At 32.7% G+C, this 14,563-nt stretch overlaps 1 protein-coding gene across 2 annotated transcripts; it reads right to left on the bottom strand.

Annotated features, from left to right (window-relative positions):
• Positions 1-207: 207 nt before the first annotated feature.
• Positions 208-12,952, bottom strand: LOC143238319 (uncharacterized). 2 transcript variants are annotated; one of them, XM_076478419.1, is made up of 6 exons: positions 12,657-12,952; positions 11,504-11,637; positions 8,596-8,649; positions 8,153-8,329; positions 5,998-6,189; positions 208-2,695 (listed from the first exon to the last, which is right to left on the bottom strand). In XM_076478419.1, exons 2-6 carry the CDS (start codon positions 11,634-11,636, stop codon positions 1,227-1,229), a joined length of 2,025 nt encoding a protein of 674 aa, XP_076334534.1. In that variant the 5' UTR covers position 11,637; positions 12,657-12,952; the 3' UTR covers positions 208-1,226. The 2 variants fall into 2 exon arrangements, with proteins under 2 accessions (XP_076334534.1, XP_076334536.1); XM_076478421.1 differs by having other exon boundaries at positions 11,504-11,590.
• Between the last annotated feature and the right edge of the window lie 1,611 nt (positions 12,953-14,563).

The raw sequence follows: 14,563 nt of genomic DNA, 5'->3' as shown, positions 1-14,563 counted from the left end.
TACAGAGCATTCAAAGAGAAATTTCGATAATAACAGTTGATTTGGAACTGAAGAATAGACCAATCAAATGGATGTTACGATTAAACAAAATAACGGCCTAAAAACTTTGAGTGCGCCACGAATTGGGTTTGATTAATAGCAAGTTTGAATCATTTTGAGCTAAACTGTTTATAGTTTTAGTGTAATATAATTTATCAACTCATGATATGTGTTTTTGTAGGTAAATGATCGCAAATTTTTATTACATCTACATCGTATCTGTTACCAAAATAATTTCAACTTTAACATCACTTGACCAATTCCATTTTTTTACCTTTCTATCGGATAGGAATAGATTGGTTTATGTTAGACGACCTTGTCAATTTTGTGCAAAAGTGAGGCTTGCTGCTCTGAATTACGTGGCTGAACTGCTGTCGTCGTGGTCATTCATGATTTCTGTTGTTTTCTCATATAGAATGTCTAGATTCACACTGTACGAAGTTTCAGAAGCAATACTGTCATTTGTTACGTCTTTATACACGGGAAATACTTGGGGAAAATTCACAATATCTTGATTTTCTGACCATGTTGTTTCTTCTTCGCGATCTGTTGAGTGTTTGGTTTCATTTCCTTCCTCACGGAAAAACGTTGTTTGCTTAGTTAAACTACTGTACTGTTATACATTTTCTAAAAACGTTTGCTTCTTTTCGTTAACTGATGAGGATAATGTAAACATATCTATTTTAGCAACTTGTGTAGTAATAGGCTGAGAATTGTTATTTTTCTTTGGGTTGATATTTGCATCTTTTTCCTCAGCTTGAGTTCCGTGTAGTTCACATTTTTCAGGAGTTATTGGATTGTTTTCTGAATTGATAAATACATCATCTTCTTCTATTGTATCTTCATTTTGACGAACCTCTTCAGGAATTATTGGGTTATTGTTTGAGTTGATATTTGCATCTTGTGCTTATGTTTTAGTTTGATTTTGATCAACTTCTTTGGTGAACAGTGGGTTATTTCTTGAGTTGATGAATACGTCTTGTTCTTCTGTTTTAGTTCCATTTTGACGAATGTCGTTGGAAAAAATTAGGTAATTTCCTGATTTCATATTTAAATCACGTTTCTCCGTTTTAGTTTCACTTTGATAATGTTTTTCTGGTAACTGCGGGTTATTATCTAGCCTTTATTTACAATCATTAGTTGTGTTTTGATCACAAATGTTTTGTGTTTCATTCATAGTATTTTCTTTAACATGTGGAACTAGAGAGACGTGGTCGTCCTATTACTACATCCACTAATTTTCTCTTTAACTCAGTTTTTAGTTTTATTGTTTTGTTTTCAGTGTGGTTGTCTTTGCCACGTATATTTCCTGGTGAAAATGCACTATCATCACTAAATGCGCTCTCTTCGTTTTCGTCTTGATTCGTGCTTTCTTTATTTCGACCATTTTCTTGCTCAGATTCAAATGTGACTGTTTCCCATAACTCATTATTTTCATCATCACTTGTTTGATTCTGTAAAATATTAACTTTTATAACATCACTTGTTACATATTCGTTCAGATCTAAAGGATAATCTTCATCACTGTTGTCATTTTCATTATTATCTTGATTAAAGTTTAGCAGCTTCTCCTTAATTTCCGATATTGTAGGTTCTAGTGTATGTGTTGAACTAATCTGACTACTCTGACTGGATATGGTAATTCTAGACTCCAAAGAAGAAGAGGTTAGGCCACTTTGTTCTGCCCCATTAATGTTTTGTGCACCATCTTCTACATTCAAATTACTTTCTTCCCGATATATATATTTCAATATTTCATCATCAAATATTTCATGATGACCTACCCCTGATGCTCCAGGCTTTACTGTAGCGTCATCTTCCTGAGAACTTAGAGGGTAGACGTTGACATACTGATGACCTGGCAGTTTGGTTGATTCTTCTAACTCTTTATTTTCTTCCAGTGTATCTTTCTTATGCTGGATAATTATATCTTCGAGAGTTTGTGGCTGAGACGTTACTAATACTTCTACTGACACCACAGTAGAATTGTAAAGCGGTCTGAAATTAGTACTTTTATCCACAAAGTTTGCCGAAGAATCATTAGAGTTATCAGGAAAGATTATTTGTGCCTCATCTTCTGGTCCCTCTCCAAAAGAATCACCTTTCAAACCGTTCACCCCTGAAACTGAGACCTTAGTAAAATCTGTATCACCTGTATCTTGAGATCGAATCGTTTGGGTTAACAAAAAAGAATAGTTGTTTTTGTGGTACACTTGGGGAATAGCTTGATTGTGGTTATTACGGTTGTCTCCAATCACACTAGCATTATGTGTATCATTAAAACTGTTAAAGTCCAGCCTGCCATCTTTGAAATCGTCTTCTTTATTTTCATGTTGTACGAATGGAACTGACTCAGTAGTTCTATTCATCATACTCACGTTGGAGATTTCCACAACTGCATGAGGTTTCTTCTCCTCTTCATACTGTATTACTTTATATCCCTCTTCATTTTTAGGGTTCATAATATGAATTTCATCAGTATGATCAGATAAATTAGTCTCTTCTTGGTCTTCAGGTCTTACGGGTTCATCAGATGCAGTTGACAAATGCTTGTCTTTATTCTCATCAACTACTGGCAATATGGAATCTTTTTCAAGTGGATTTAAGTCGTGAGATGGGGGATAAACATCTTGTTCCATAGCCAGAGCAGTTGGTACTTAAATGAAAATAAGTATAACAAAATTAAAATTTTGTAAGAATCTTTAGGAATTTACAAGCTTGTAAGACATATATTTGTTAAAGAAATAAACACAAATACATGAATTACAATTGCACATTTATCTTAACTAATATTTTTGTCCGCCAGTCGAAAAAGCAGTATTATAAAAACTTTATAAGTGGTGCATGGTAACAGTAATTCAACGTACTCAATTAAAAACAAGCAAACAAAAGTATACATGTATATATATTAGTTTGTTATAACAAGCTGATACAAAAATATATTAAAAAATAAAAACTGCACTAGTTGAAATGATCCAAGACTACAAGATATAATATGGGACGTAAAATGTATTCTAGGTTTTGGAGGTGACTCCGGAAGTAGGACCCACATTGCGATGGGGATACATAGTCTATCAGTTTTAACCTCCATTTACAAGTCTTACATAAAGACAAAATAAAGTAAAGAAACGGCAATAGAAATAATAGTATAGTAATTAGAAGAGCGAGATGTGGGTGCTCAAGTCCACAACGCCCCACATCTATATCACCCTTCACTTTCTACAGACAGTTGTGGGAGTTGACTGCCATTCAAAGTGAAGAAGAAGAAAAAATAATTGAAAAAGAAAAATAAAGAAATACCATTTCCGGTAAATAAGTTAAATAAACTTACCTCTTGAGTTAGCATTCCAGCCCCATTATGGTAGAAAGGTACTAATTGGTAGCCCAGTAAACGAATTACACTAATATGAATGGTCTTAGCCAGTTATCTAAATTAACTAATATAACTCTCAACCATCACCCACTAAGTCTATTGTAACTATCATGCTCTAAACAAGTCTTTATGTGCAGTAAGGTGTACATCCGCATAAAGTAGTGCCAAGTTGTTAAATTATTTTAATCATATCTAAAAATAGTTACTAGAAAGTTTTAGTAAAATTTCTTTTTTATTTCTTTATATTTATTTAATACATTTTTATATTTGTTACAGAATAATTTAATAATTTTATTTAAAATTTCTTTATTAAATCCTTTAACTATTAATTTTTGTATCAGTATTTCAACAGTACTAATAAATATTGTAATTAATCACAAACTTTATAATATCTGAATAATTGCGAAGTTATAATGTTTATAACAGAAGAGTGTGATACATTACTATTAAAAGAGGGTAAACCATAAATTGGAAAAGCAAAATATTTGTTTTTATCAAAAATATTTACATCAATATCCTTATTAATTAAAACTAACATTATTTATTTCAGGATTATTTATACTAATTAAATCATCTATGTATCTATAAGTTAAAGTAAAAATATCTGGATCTGTGTAGTATTCAGTAAATATATTCTCATAATAGTAAAGATATAGATTTATTATACAAGTACAATAGTTAGCTCCCATTGGAACTCTTATTACTTGTTTAAAAACCTGTTTACTGAAAAATGTATAACTATTGTAAATAGAGAAATTTAATATATCTTTTATGTTTTTGGAACTAAGTTTTCTTTCTTCTAGTTCTATAAAGGGATAACAGAACTGTTCTATTAATGAATTTAAAACAAAGATTAAATATTTTAATGGAATTGTGGTGTACAGTGTGGTGAAATCAAATTGTTGAATATTATTTATTTTTTCAAAATTTTTTAATATTTTAAAATTGGTTGATTATATAACCCATTTTTGGATAATAAGAAATAGTCAACTCATTTTAAAATAGCTAAAATATTGCGAACAAATAAATAATGTTCAAACATTTGATTTCATCATATAATATCCTCACCCTGGGATTCTTTCAATTAGTGCAGCCTTTTTATTTTTGTTTTGACTTATTCTTGGCTATAACAAACTAATATAATTAGCCAGAGGTTTGGATTTGATGTTATTAACGCAGTCCATCCTTTTGATTTTGTTTACTTAACTCTATCACTATTAATTTTCTCTAATATATATATATATATATTTTTTACAAAACCTTGATGATTATATCTTTCACGTTTACTTTCATTGCACATAACCCGTTAATGAATAAATCTGGATTATCTTCTCTGAGTAGCCATTGACAAGTGGCTAGAATACTTGACTCATAATCTGAGAATCGCAGATTCGGATTCTTATCCACCAAAAGTGATTACAAGCTACCTTCTCTCCAGTTATTCACTGCTAAGTTAAGGACGGCTAACTCAGCCCTCGTGTAACTATGCGTGAAATTGGAAAACGAACAATCTTCTAAGTTTTTTGTTTTTGTTTTGAATTTCGCACAAAGCTACTCGAGTGCCATCTGTGCTAGCCGTTCCTAATTTAGCAGTGTAAAACTAGAGGGAAGGCAACTACTCATCACCACCTCCCGCTAACTCTTGGGCTACTCTTTTACCAACGAATAATGGGATTGAATGTATTATAACGACCTCATGGCTGAAAGCGCGAGCATGTTTGGTGTGATGGGGATTCGAGAGCCCGCGACCCTCAGATTACGAGTCGAGTGTCCTAACCACCTGACCATGCTGGGCCAATCTCTAAGTAGCGCTATTCTGTTGCTTTCACATAGCCAAACTTTAAAAGCAAAAGTTTCATAAATCAAATGTCTATGTTTATTTTCTACGTTAGCAATTATACGATCATAGCTATTTAATGTTCAAACCGTTCTTCTTCTTCTGATTTAGTAATAAATTTGTTGATCATTAGTCCTGGATACATGAAATAGTTGTACATATCAAACTTACGACACGATTTCAGGCTTTCAAACTGAGATCACAGTTGGATACTTACAAACAGAGGAGCAGTTGGATACTTTCAAACTGAGATCACAGTTGGATACTTACAAACAGAGGAGCAGTTGGATACTTTCAAACTGAGATCACAGTTGGATACTTACAAACAGAGGAGCAGTTGGATACTTACAAACTGAGGAGCAGTTGGATACTTTCAAACTGAGATCACAGTTGGATACTTACAAACAGAGGAGCAGTTGGATACTTACAAACTGAGGAGCAGTTGGATACTTTCAAACTGAGATCACAGTTGGATACTTACAAACAGAGATCACAGTTGGATACTTACAAACAGAGGAGCAGTTGGATACTTTCAAACTGAGATCACAGTTGGATACTTACAAACAGAGATCACAGTTGGATACTTACAAACAGAGGAGCAGTTGGATACTTTCAAACTGAGATCACAGTTGGATACTTACAAACAGAGATCACAGTTGGATACTTACAAACAGAGGAGCAGTTGGATACTTTCAAACTGAGATCACAGTTGGATACTTACAAACAGAGATCACAGTTGGATACTTACAAACAGAGGAGCAGTGATCGTATCGAGGACAGCACTCGGCATCGACATACTTTGGTTCACAATCAAAACGGAAGTTACAATTAATCAGCGAACAGTGAATAGAACTACCATTACAGTAACATCTGTAGCATGGACTTTTGTCGATAGCAATACGATCTCCATCGTTGTAAAACAAACCGTTGTGTTCACAACCTGAAAAGGTGAAACAGAACCTTTCATCAGGTCCATAGCTTTAATTAATATATTTGTTTATTATCCAGTTAATACGTCAGTGAATATATAATGTAAATTTAAATTTTCTTATATTAAAAAAAAACAAGACAGACGAATATCTATTTAACTCGCATATTACAGAATTATTTTTGTACCGTTAACTACTGGTATTTTATCATATCAAGAATTCATGTTTTCGCGAGTTACAACACTTAATGTACCCTCCAGCGGCTCAGCAGTATGTCTGCGGACTTACAACGCTAAAAACCGGGTTTCAATACCCGTAGAGGCAGATCACAGATAGTCCATTGTGTAGCTTTATGCTTAATTCAAAAACAACAACACTTAATGTAAAAAACTGCTCCAAAGAAGAAATGGGTGAAACCACCCTTTTATGTGTAAGTTACACCAGGAATGATTACTAAAACGAAATATTGATGGTATTTTTTGTTCCACATTTAGTTGAAAAACTCGTATGTGTTAAGATACCCTGTAACCAACGAAGTCATGGGCATAGAAGCAATTTCTATGATAAACATTTCAAAACAGTTACATTTAGAAACTCGTGGGAATGTCATTAGTAGTTCTAGAATATCAGCCTCAATTTGTCACCTAAAAAACACGTTTCACTGCTAATCCAGTTGACAGTACACAACGTCCCTACACCAAGTGACGAGATTAACTTACTGAGCAACATAAAAGTGTTTAGTCATTCGCTTAAACAAAATGTTTGTATACAGAATATTAAAAGATATTAAAATAACTTGAGTGAGGCTGAACGGGTATTTAGTAATATATATAAAGATATGGATGCAGCTTTACATAAAAGATATACAGCGACCGAAAACAATTCATCGAGTTAACTGTCAAGTGGTGATAAGATACGCAATTGCAGAAATATATAGTTTTTCAATGTAATGTTGCAATGCAGGTTTAGCTCGTGGTTACAAAAACTTAGTTAAGCATCATTTAATAAAGACTTAGGATGATGGAATCTATTAAGCTGTCCAGAAACAAATGTCGAAATTCTCAAGGTGGCATTTAGAAGCTAAATATTGAATAAATTATCGTCGGTTGATTGGTTTAATCCAACGTTTGTCGCCTAGAAGGTGTCTTAATTGTCTGTTGTTTCAACTCTACTCAGAATAAGTTTGGCAACTCTCAGTGCAGTATGAACAAGAAAAAGTTTCGTCTAATTTTCCTCTACAACTTCAAACTCGGACAAAAAGCTACTGAAACTACACGGAACATGAACCACGCATTTGGCCATGGATCTATTACTGAGCGTATAGTTCAGCGTTGGTTCCAAAGGTTTTGAGCATAGTTTAGTTTGATAGCTAGAATGTTAAAACTAAAGCCTTTGATTAGAGCTTGCTTACGAATATCGTGAAAATGAAGATTATTCAGATTAAATATCTGATTATCAGGATTAAAACCTGGAGAGGAGAGTGAATAAAGTTGCAGTTTTTGGAGTTTTATATTTTGAACTTTTAAAAATTAAAGTTCGCAAAAATCATAGGATTTAATGACGTAACTCTCACTTTCAACACGAAGAACATATTACCATACATCACTGTAAGAGTAGACGAAAGAGTTGTGGACAATGTCTCTATGAAATGTTTAATGCCATTTTAGTATTAGTTTGACCACTTTCGTTAGTCCAGCAGATTAACTAATGTTTTATATTTAACTTGTTATCGTTATCGATCACAATTTATAACTTATACTGTGTTTAAAGTATTGCGCGTTATTTACCATAGTTTACTGCATGTTTGGTGTTTATCGTGTTATAGGCTACAGACCACAGTTTTTAATTTTTGTACCGTACTTGTAATAGTTTGTGTTATCTATTGTAGTTTTGTGTATGTTTAATGTTCAAAATGCTGTGCATTACTTACAGTGAGTGAAACATATTTTGTGGTTGAAGGTTCCTTCTACTTACCACAGTGATACTTTGGACAACAATCATTCTCTTGTCGGATTGCTCTGCAACCAAGTTTATGTTGGCAGCGTTCCCACTTACATGCGAACCCTGGCGGCATACACTTGCACGACTCGCATTCTCGCCCTGTGGGTATTGTATCTCCTTTTTGATAGACTAAATCATCCACAATACAAGCTGAAATATCAAAACGTAATTCATTCCATCATATTATCTGACACCACATTTTTGTAGATTTAAAGGACTATTTATTATCTTTATGTTTGAAAAATCTTTGTATAAAAATCTATCTTAAAAAACTTACAAGTCCAAATAAGGACTAAACGATTTACGGATTCAAGGGTTTTACTAACAAAATAATGTATTAATACCTTATCACTTTCATTGAATCACTAAAGAGTTAAAACACAACTTTCACTAACAACGATGTTTTTAAAGCTCACCCGTTTCATTTACCACGTAGTATTTGGATTGTTGATTTCCTTCAGATGTGGCACCTGTATAAAATACAAATACATAAATAGTGGAATAGAAGGATGTTTCAAATTGTGTATTGCTAACACTGACGAAAGGCTATAAATTATTGTTTTTATTATATAATTCCGGAGGTACCATGCAATCAGCACTTCTTTCTTAAACACAATTTTTAAGATCCCAGTCAGTCAGAAACCTACACAAAATTAGTTTTTCGCTAAAAATAAATATAATTTTAGAATATTTTTTTGCGCGGATAAATATCATAAAAACCGTTTAAGACTACCGTCTTAAAGAAGGCCATGACCATGTGAATATGTGAATACAAATTGAAACGCAGCTGTAAGAACTGTGAAATTTGTTTGCAACGTGATCCTCCAGCAGTATGTTGAACAAAACATAGTCGTGTTATCCCCTAAAGTAGGCGTGGAGTAAAAAAGATCCAAAGCCAGTAAAAAGGAAAGAATGACCAAAAAATCAGCGTTTATGGAAGCTAATAGAAAAAGGGTCACCGATTGATCAGTGGCAGCTCAGATGATGAATCGTACTCTAATCCTCCAATTATGGAATCGGCCAGTTTTGACAAGTTGAAGAAAATTTATGCGATCTTAAACACTAAGCAGGTCTCAGTCAATTATTTTCAAAAGAATGGTATCAAAATAGAAAGACTAGTTGAGTCTGAGAAAACACGACTGAGAGCTTTACAAGTATGTTGTCTTGTAATAGAGTTCTAAAGTTAGTGTATCCACCTGGTCCAGAAATGTTGAATGGATTGCTTCAAAATCCAAATGGAGTGGAATGTATGACGTAGATAGTGTTTCATTACAAGATTTGAACAATTAGATCGAATACATGCCAGAAAAAACAAGAAACATGTTTATTCTTATTAATTACCCATTGAAATCTATTAATAACATTTCTGGAACTAAAATAACTAATATTTGCTAACATCAAAGCACTTCAAACCTTTTCTTTGATCTTCTGAGAAGTCGAGAGGTAGGTAATTGTTGTCGTTAATTTCTTTCATGACCAGAAAGGATTTTTAAATTCTGAAAGTTTCTCTCGCTTTTTTGTAGCATTTCGTACATATTGTGAACATTTCCTGGTTAGTTTTGGTACTTTTTTTTTTTAAACAGTGCGCATGGCAGCCTCAAGGGTAGGTTTCACGTTGACCGGGATTTTAAAAATACTTTTTTGAAATATCGAGGAGGAGACAAACATAAATTGACTTCTAAAATGTTATTGATGAGGCAGTACTGAACTGGCAAAAAAGCCAAGGTGTTTAAACACCTAGAGATAATAATAAAAGACAAGTTATGAATTTTATGAAACACTCTTGTCAATATATCACATAGATGATTTAAATATAATTACTTTTTAAGAAATATCTTATGTCTACTTTTTATTAATTTTAAGATATGTTCTTAAGATAATATTTTAACTCGATATGAAAGCTCATATTTTCTACTTAATCATTTTAACAGTTAGAAAAGGTTATTATTTAAGAAGTTAATTTAACCGCTTTAAATATGATAATATTTTAGTCATAAAAAATGAAACATGGTCGCGAACAGCATAACGATTTTGTTCTTGTGTTTCGTATTGGATCATCGAAATCGGGACTCTGTTTGAAAGAAATAAATGTATAAAAGTGTAGAAACGATAATGTAAGCTAGCACAGCCATCTAGTGGCAGCAACTGTCATACGCTTTAAAACTTTATTTTTCGCAGGAGTTTTATTCGCATTTCCTCATACATGGTTTCTGTACAATAAAGTAAACTCACCTAGTAATTAAGAAACATATTTCAGGTGGCAAGAATATTGGGTAATAAACCAGTTTGGATCGCTAATTGGCAGTTTATGTCCTTCATAGCAAATAACTTAAAATAATCAATCTCTTTTGCGATAGGCCCGGCATGGCCAAGCGCGTAAGGTGTGCGACTCGTAGTCCGAGGGTTGCGGGTTCGTGCCCGCGTCGCGCAAAACATGCTCGCCCTTCCAGCCGTGGGGGCGTATAATGTGATGGTCAATCCCACTATTCGTTGGTAAAAGAGTAGCCCAAGAGTTGGCGGTGGGTGGTGATGACTAGCTGCCTTCCCTCTAGTCTTACACTGCAAAATTAGGGACGGCTAGCACAGATAGCCCTCGAGTAGCTTTGTGCGAAATTCCAAAACAAACTTTTGCGATAAAATTGAAGACAACGCTTTACATTCGTAGCTCAGAGAGAAATGATAAAACTTTTTAGTGTTCGCAGCATTATAAAACTTAAATTTTTGCAAAATGATGAGTTACTGATATTGTTCAGGTGTAAAATTTAGAATGAAGTAGTTCGTATATAAAACGGTTATAGAAAGTTGTAGAACGCTACAAGTTCGAGCTATAATTCTAAAAAGAACGAAAACAAAGATAAACAACGTCCCACTCAGTTACCTCAGCATTGTTAAGTGTAAAAAACAATATGAAAGCAGTAGAATATAGATTCTTTCTATAAAGAGGTGTCAAAGAACTGACCAATAGCATTCATTTATTTCTATCATGAGGATCAATTTATTGATATAAACTAGTTTTTTGTTTTTTTATTTATATGACCTGAAATCGGATATTTAATGATATTTCATCACTGAATTTTGGTTGTTATTTTAATATAAAATAATTGTTTCAGTTAAATAGCATGGTTTCCTTTAAAAAATTAGAAACAAATAAACATAATACTTAAATTTATTTTTAAAATAGAATGCAATGAAATGTTTTTGCTAAACATTACTGTGATAAATTGTAAGCTAGTAAAGTTATTCATTATTAGGAAACTATGAAGAAGGTTAAAAAAAACGGGTATTATCTAACAGCAAAACAGTATGAACACTGTTTAAACTTACTGATGTCCCGAAATTGGTTGCTTTGTAGCCAGTAGAATAGAAGCAGATGCCATTGAATTAATAACGACCTCATTGGAGAGACTCGTTCTGGAGGTGAGATACGTGTTTGGGTAATCACACTTCTAAGCAACATTCTTTCGTTAAAAAAACAAACAAAAAAACTGTTCATTGTGCATTACTAAGACCAACAATAAGTAGCAATGAAAAATAATAAGAAAAAGTTTAAGAGAAACTGAAAACGAATAAACAGTAAATTCAACCTTCAAGTCTCCAAGTGTTTTCATTAAAACTATTTACTTTGTCATTTTCTAGACACTAAAATGACCAGTATCACATTTATTAAAATATGTCATGCACTGAAGACATATCTGTTATTATCGTGAAAACGTTATTTTGTCCAACGTTTATTTCTAAACAAAATTCTCACAAAACGTTGTTAATATCATCGATTATTTAATTTAAAGGATTAACACTGTTTATAAGCTAATATAAATGCCATTTATTTTATAGGACTAACACTTTTTACGTTATAAAACGATCTTTATTTCTTTCTAAGTGAGATAGATATTCACATTCCAACTTTTTGTTTTTACGGTTGTATCAATGGTTACATCTGCTAACGAGGCTCTGCTATTATTCTGTTTTAATTTTTATTTTAAAGAATATTAAATTTATGTCATAAACGCAATTTCATTTATAATGTCAATATTGTTAAGCTTGTAAACATACGTACAATTTCAAATTTAATTTCAGTATAGATATTGTTATATTTATAACAGTAAATACTCTTTGATCTCTCATAACAAAACAACTATTAAATATATAATATATTGTTAAACTACGCTATAAATACGTTTTATTACGAGTTACAGCTTTTACAGTAAGTAAGATTTATTTTTATAATAGGCACGATGAAACTATTACACTAAAAAGTTACATTCACAGCATTAAACACTATTCATATTTAAACATAAATGCTGATCACTTATTTATGACAAATCTTCTCAACTTATTTATATTGTTTAATCTGTAACGTATATTTTTGGTTCATTTAACCAACACTATAATTTGAACTACTTAAAACGTACAGAGAGAACACTTAAAATAATACATAAAACAATGGTATGTTCTGTAACTTTAAACACGTCCTTACCTTGGACTAGGTTGGACTTGAAAGTTGGGAGTTATTTTTCTTCTACCTGAAAATACACCTTACCACATATGTGTAGGAGACTATAAGATTAGTAGGAATGTTATGACAATCTTGCTCCGCCTTAAATCTTGTTTTTTTCCTTGTCCTTTTCCAGCTCTTATTCAAATTTGCTAAAACTCGAATAACTTACAAGAACTGCTCGTTCGTAGGCTAAGATGTTTCTGTGCTTTCTTTAAAGCTGAAGTGAAGGTAAAACAGTTTTACTGCCTTCGTTCGTCGGTCGTTACTCTCGCTATCCGGTTTTATTGGTGAGTCTGAAGATAATGAACAGGTTTCACCGATGGTCTAGTCTGCCTTTTATGTATCTAAACTTCGTTAATGCACGTTTATGTTATTTGCTGAGTGTTAAAACAGAATCATTCATCTTAGAGTGAAAAATACAATTATACGTAAAATTAGCTGTATATAAAAAATGTATCTTGGTTTATTTTCATAACACTACAAATAGGCAAAAACAACAATTTCGAAATAACATTATAAGTGATTTAACTCTGTTAACTTCTGTTGTATCTTGTGAAGCCTATATTTAAATAATTTATACTCGTTTTTGACATTGTTATTAGATTCTGTAAAGCAACGTTATTAACACTTCACCAGATTCAATTTGTAGATTTTTAATAAAACTTACAAGCATAACAAGGCGAGGAAACTTTTAAATTGGATTGTGTTAATAGGTTTATCTTTTTATTATTTGAACGAATGTTTTAAAGCTATTCTTAGTAATCAGAATACCGAGATAATGAATGAAAAAAGAAAACGGTTTTTCTTTGGTTTTTTGAATTTCGCGCAAAGATACCCGAGGGCTATCTGCGCTAGCCGTCCCTAATTTTGCAGTGTAAGACTAGAGGGAAGGCAACTAGTCATCACCACCCACCGCCAACTCTTGAATTACTCTTCTACCAACGAATAGTGGGATTGACCATCACATTACAACACTTCTACGGCTGAAAGGGCGAACATGTTTGGTGCGATGGGGATTCGAACCCGTGATCCTCAGATTACGTAGATTCAAGAAGTTTTGATAGAAATTAATAACAATCCTAAAGTGTGAGCGCCTTCGAAAGGTAGACCTTTCTTCTTCAGGGGCTAGCTGACCATTTCTTGTCCTTTTCCCGAACTCTAGTAATAAAAAGGTCTGTACACTACTTTTTCTGGACTCTAATAATGACAAGGTCTAAACACTACTTTTACTGAACTCTAATAATGAAAAGGTCTGTACACTACTTTTTCTGGACTCTAGTAATGACAAGGTCTGTACACTACTTTTTCTGGACTCTAATAATGACAAGGTCTAAACACTACTTTTACTGGACTCTAATAATGACAAGGTCTAAACACTACTTTTTCTGGACTCTAATAATGACAAGGTCTAAACACTACTTTTTCTGGACTCTAATAATGACAAGGTCTAAACACTACTTTTTCTGGACTCTAATAATGACAAGGTCTAAACACTACTTTTACTGAACTCTAATAATGACAAGGTCTAAACACTACTTTTACTGAACTCTAATAATGACAAGGTCTAAACACTACTTTTACTGAACTCTAATAATGACAAGGTCTAAACACTGTTTCAGACACAACTTTAAAAGTCCTGAACTTAAAAACAGAAGTATCTGTATGCTTAAAATAATGAGTTGTTATACAAGTCATCTTCAACCGACACAACTAAAAAATATCGAAATTCAATCGGAATTCACGTTTTTTATTATATTATTGACAAACTATTTCTCTACCAACTAGAAAAGATATTAAAATGCCTTTGATGAATTCGAATTGTTAGTGTCGTTAATCGACATAAACATGCATGTATACGTATATCTATTTTGGTTTAAGTTATCATT

This window comes from Tachypleus tridentatus, chromosome 13 (genome assembly GCF_004210375.1).
Source record: "Tachypleus tridentatus isolate NWPU-2018 chromosome 13, ASM421037v1, whole genome shotgun sequence".
Classification (NCBI taxonomy): domain Eukaryota; kingdom Metazoa; phylum Arthropoda; class Merostomata; order Xiphosura; family Limulidae; genus Tachypleus; species Tachypleus tridentatus.
The sequence above is the reverse complement of the archived record's forward strand: the minus strand, read 5'-3'. Positions and strand labels throughout refer to the sequence as shown.

Bases quoted from the DNA above. Each gene is read 5' to 3' on its own strand.
- LOC143238319 (XM_076478419.1), bottom strand. From the start codon at position 11,636: ATGTTGCTTAGAAGTGTGATTACCCAAACACGTATCTCACCTCCAGAA. The intron at 8,330-8,595 runs GTGAGCTTTAAA...TTGATATTTCAG, and splicing joins CTACGTGGTAAATGAAACGG to CTTGTATTGTGGATGATTTA. The intron at 6,190-8,152 runs GTAAGTAGAAGG...TCACCTTTTCAG, and splicing joins TTGTCCAAAGTATCACTGTG to GTTGTGAACACAACGGTTTG.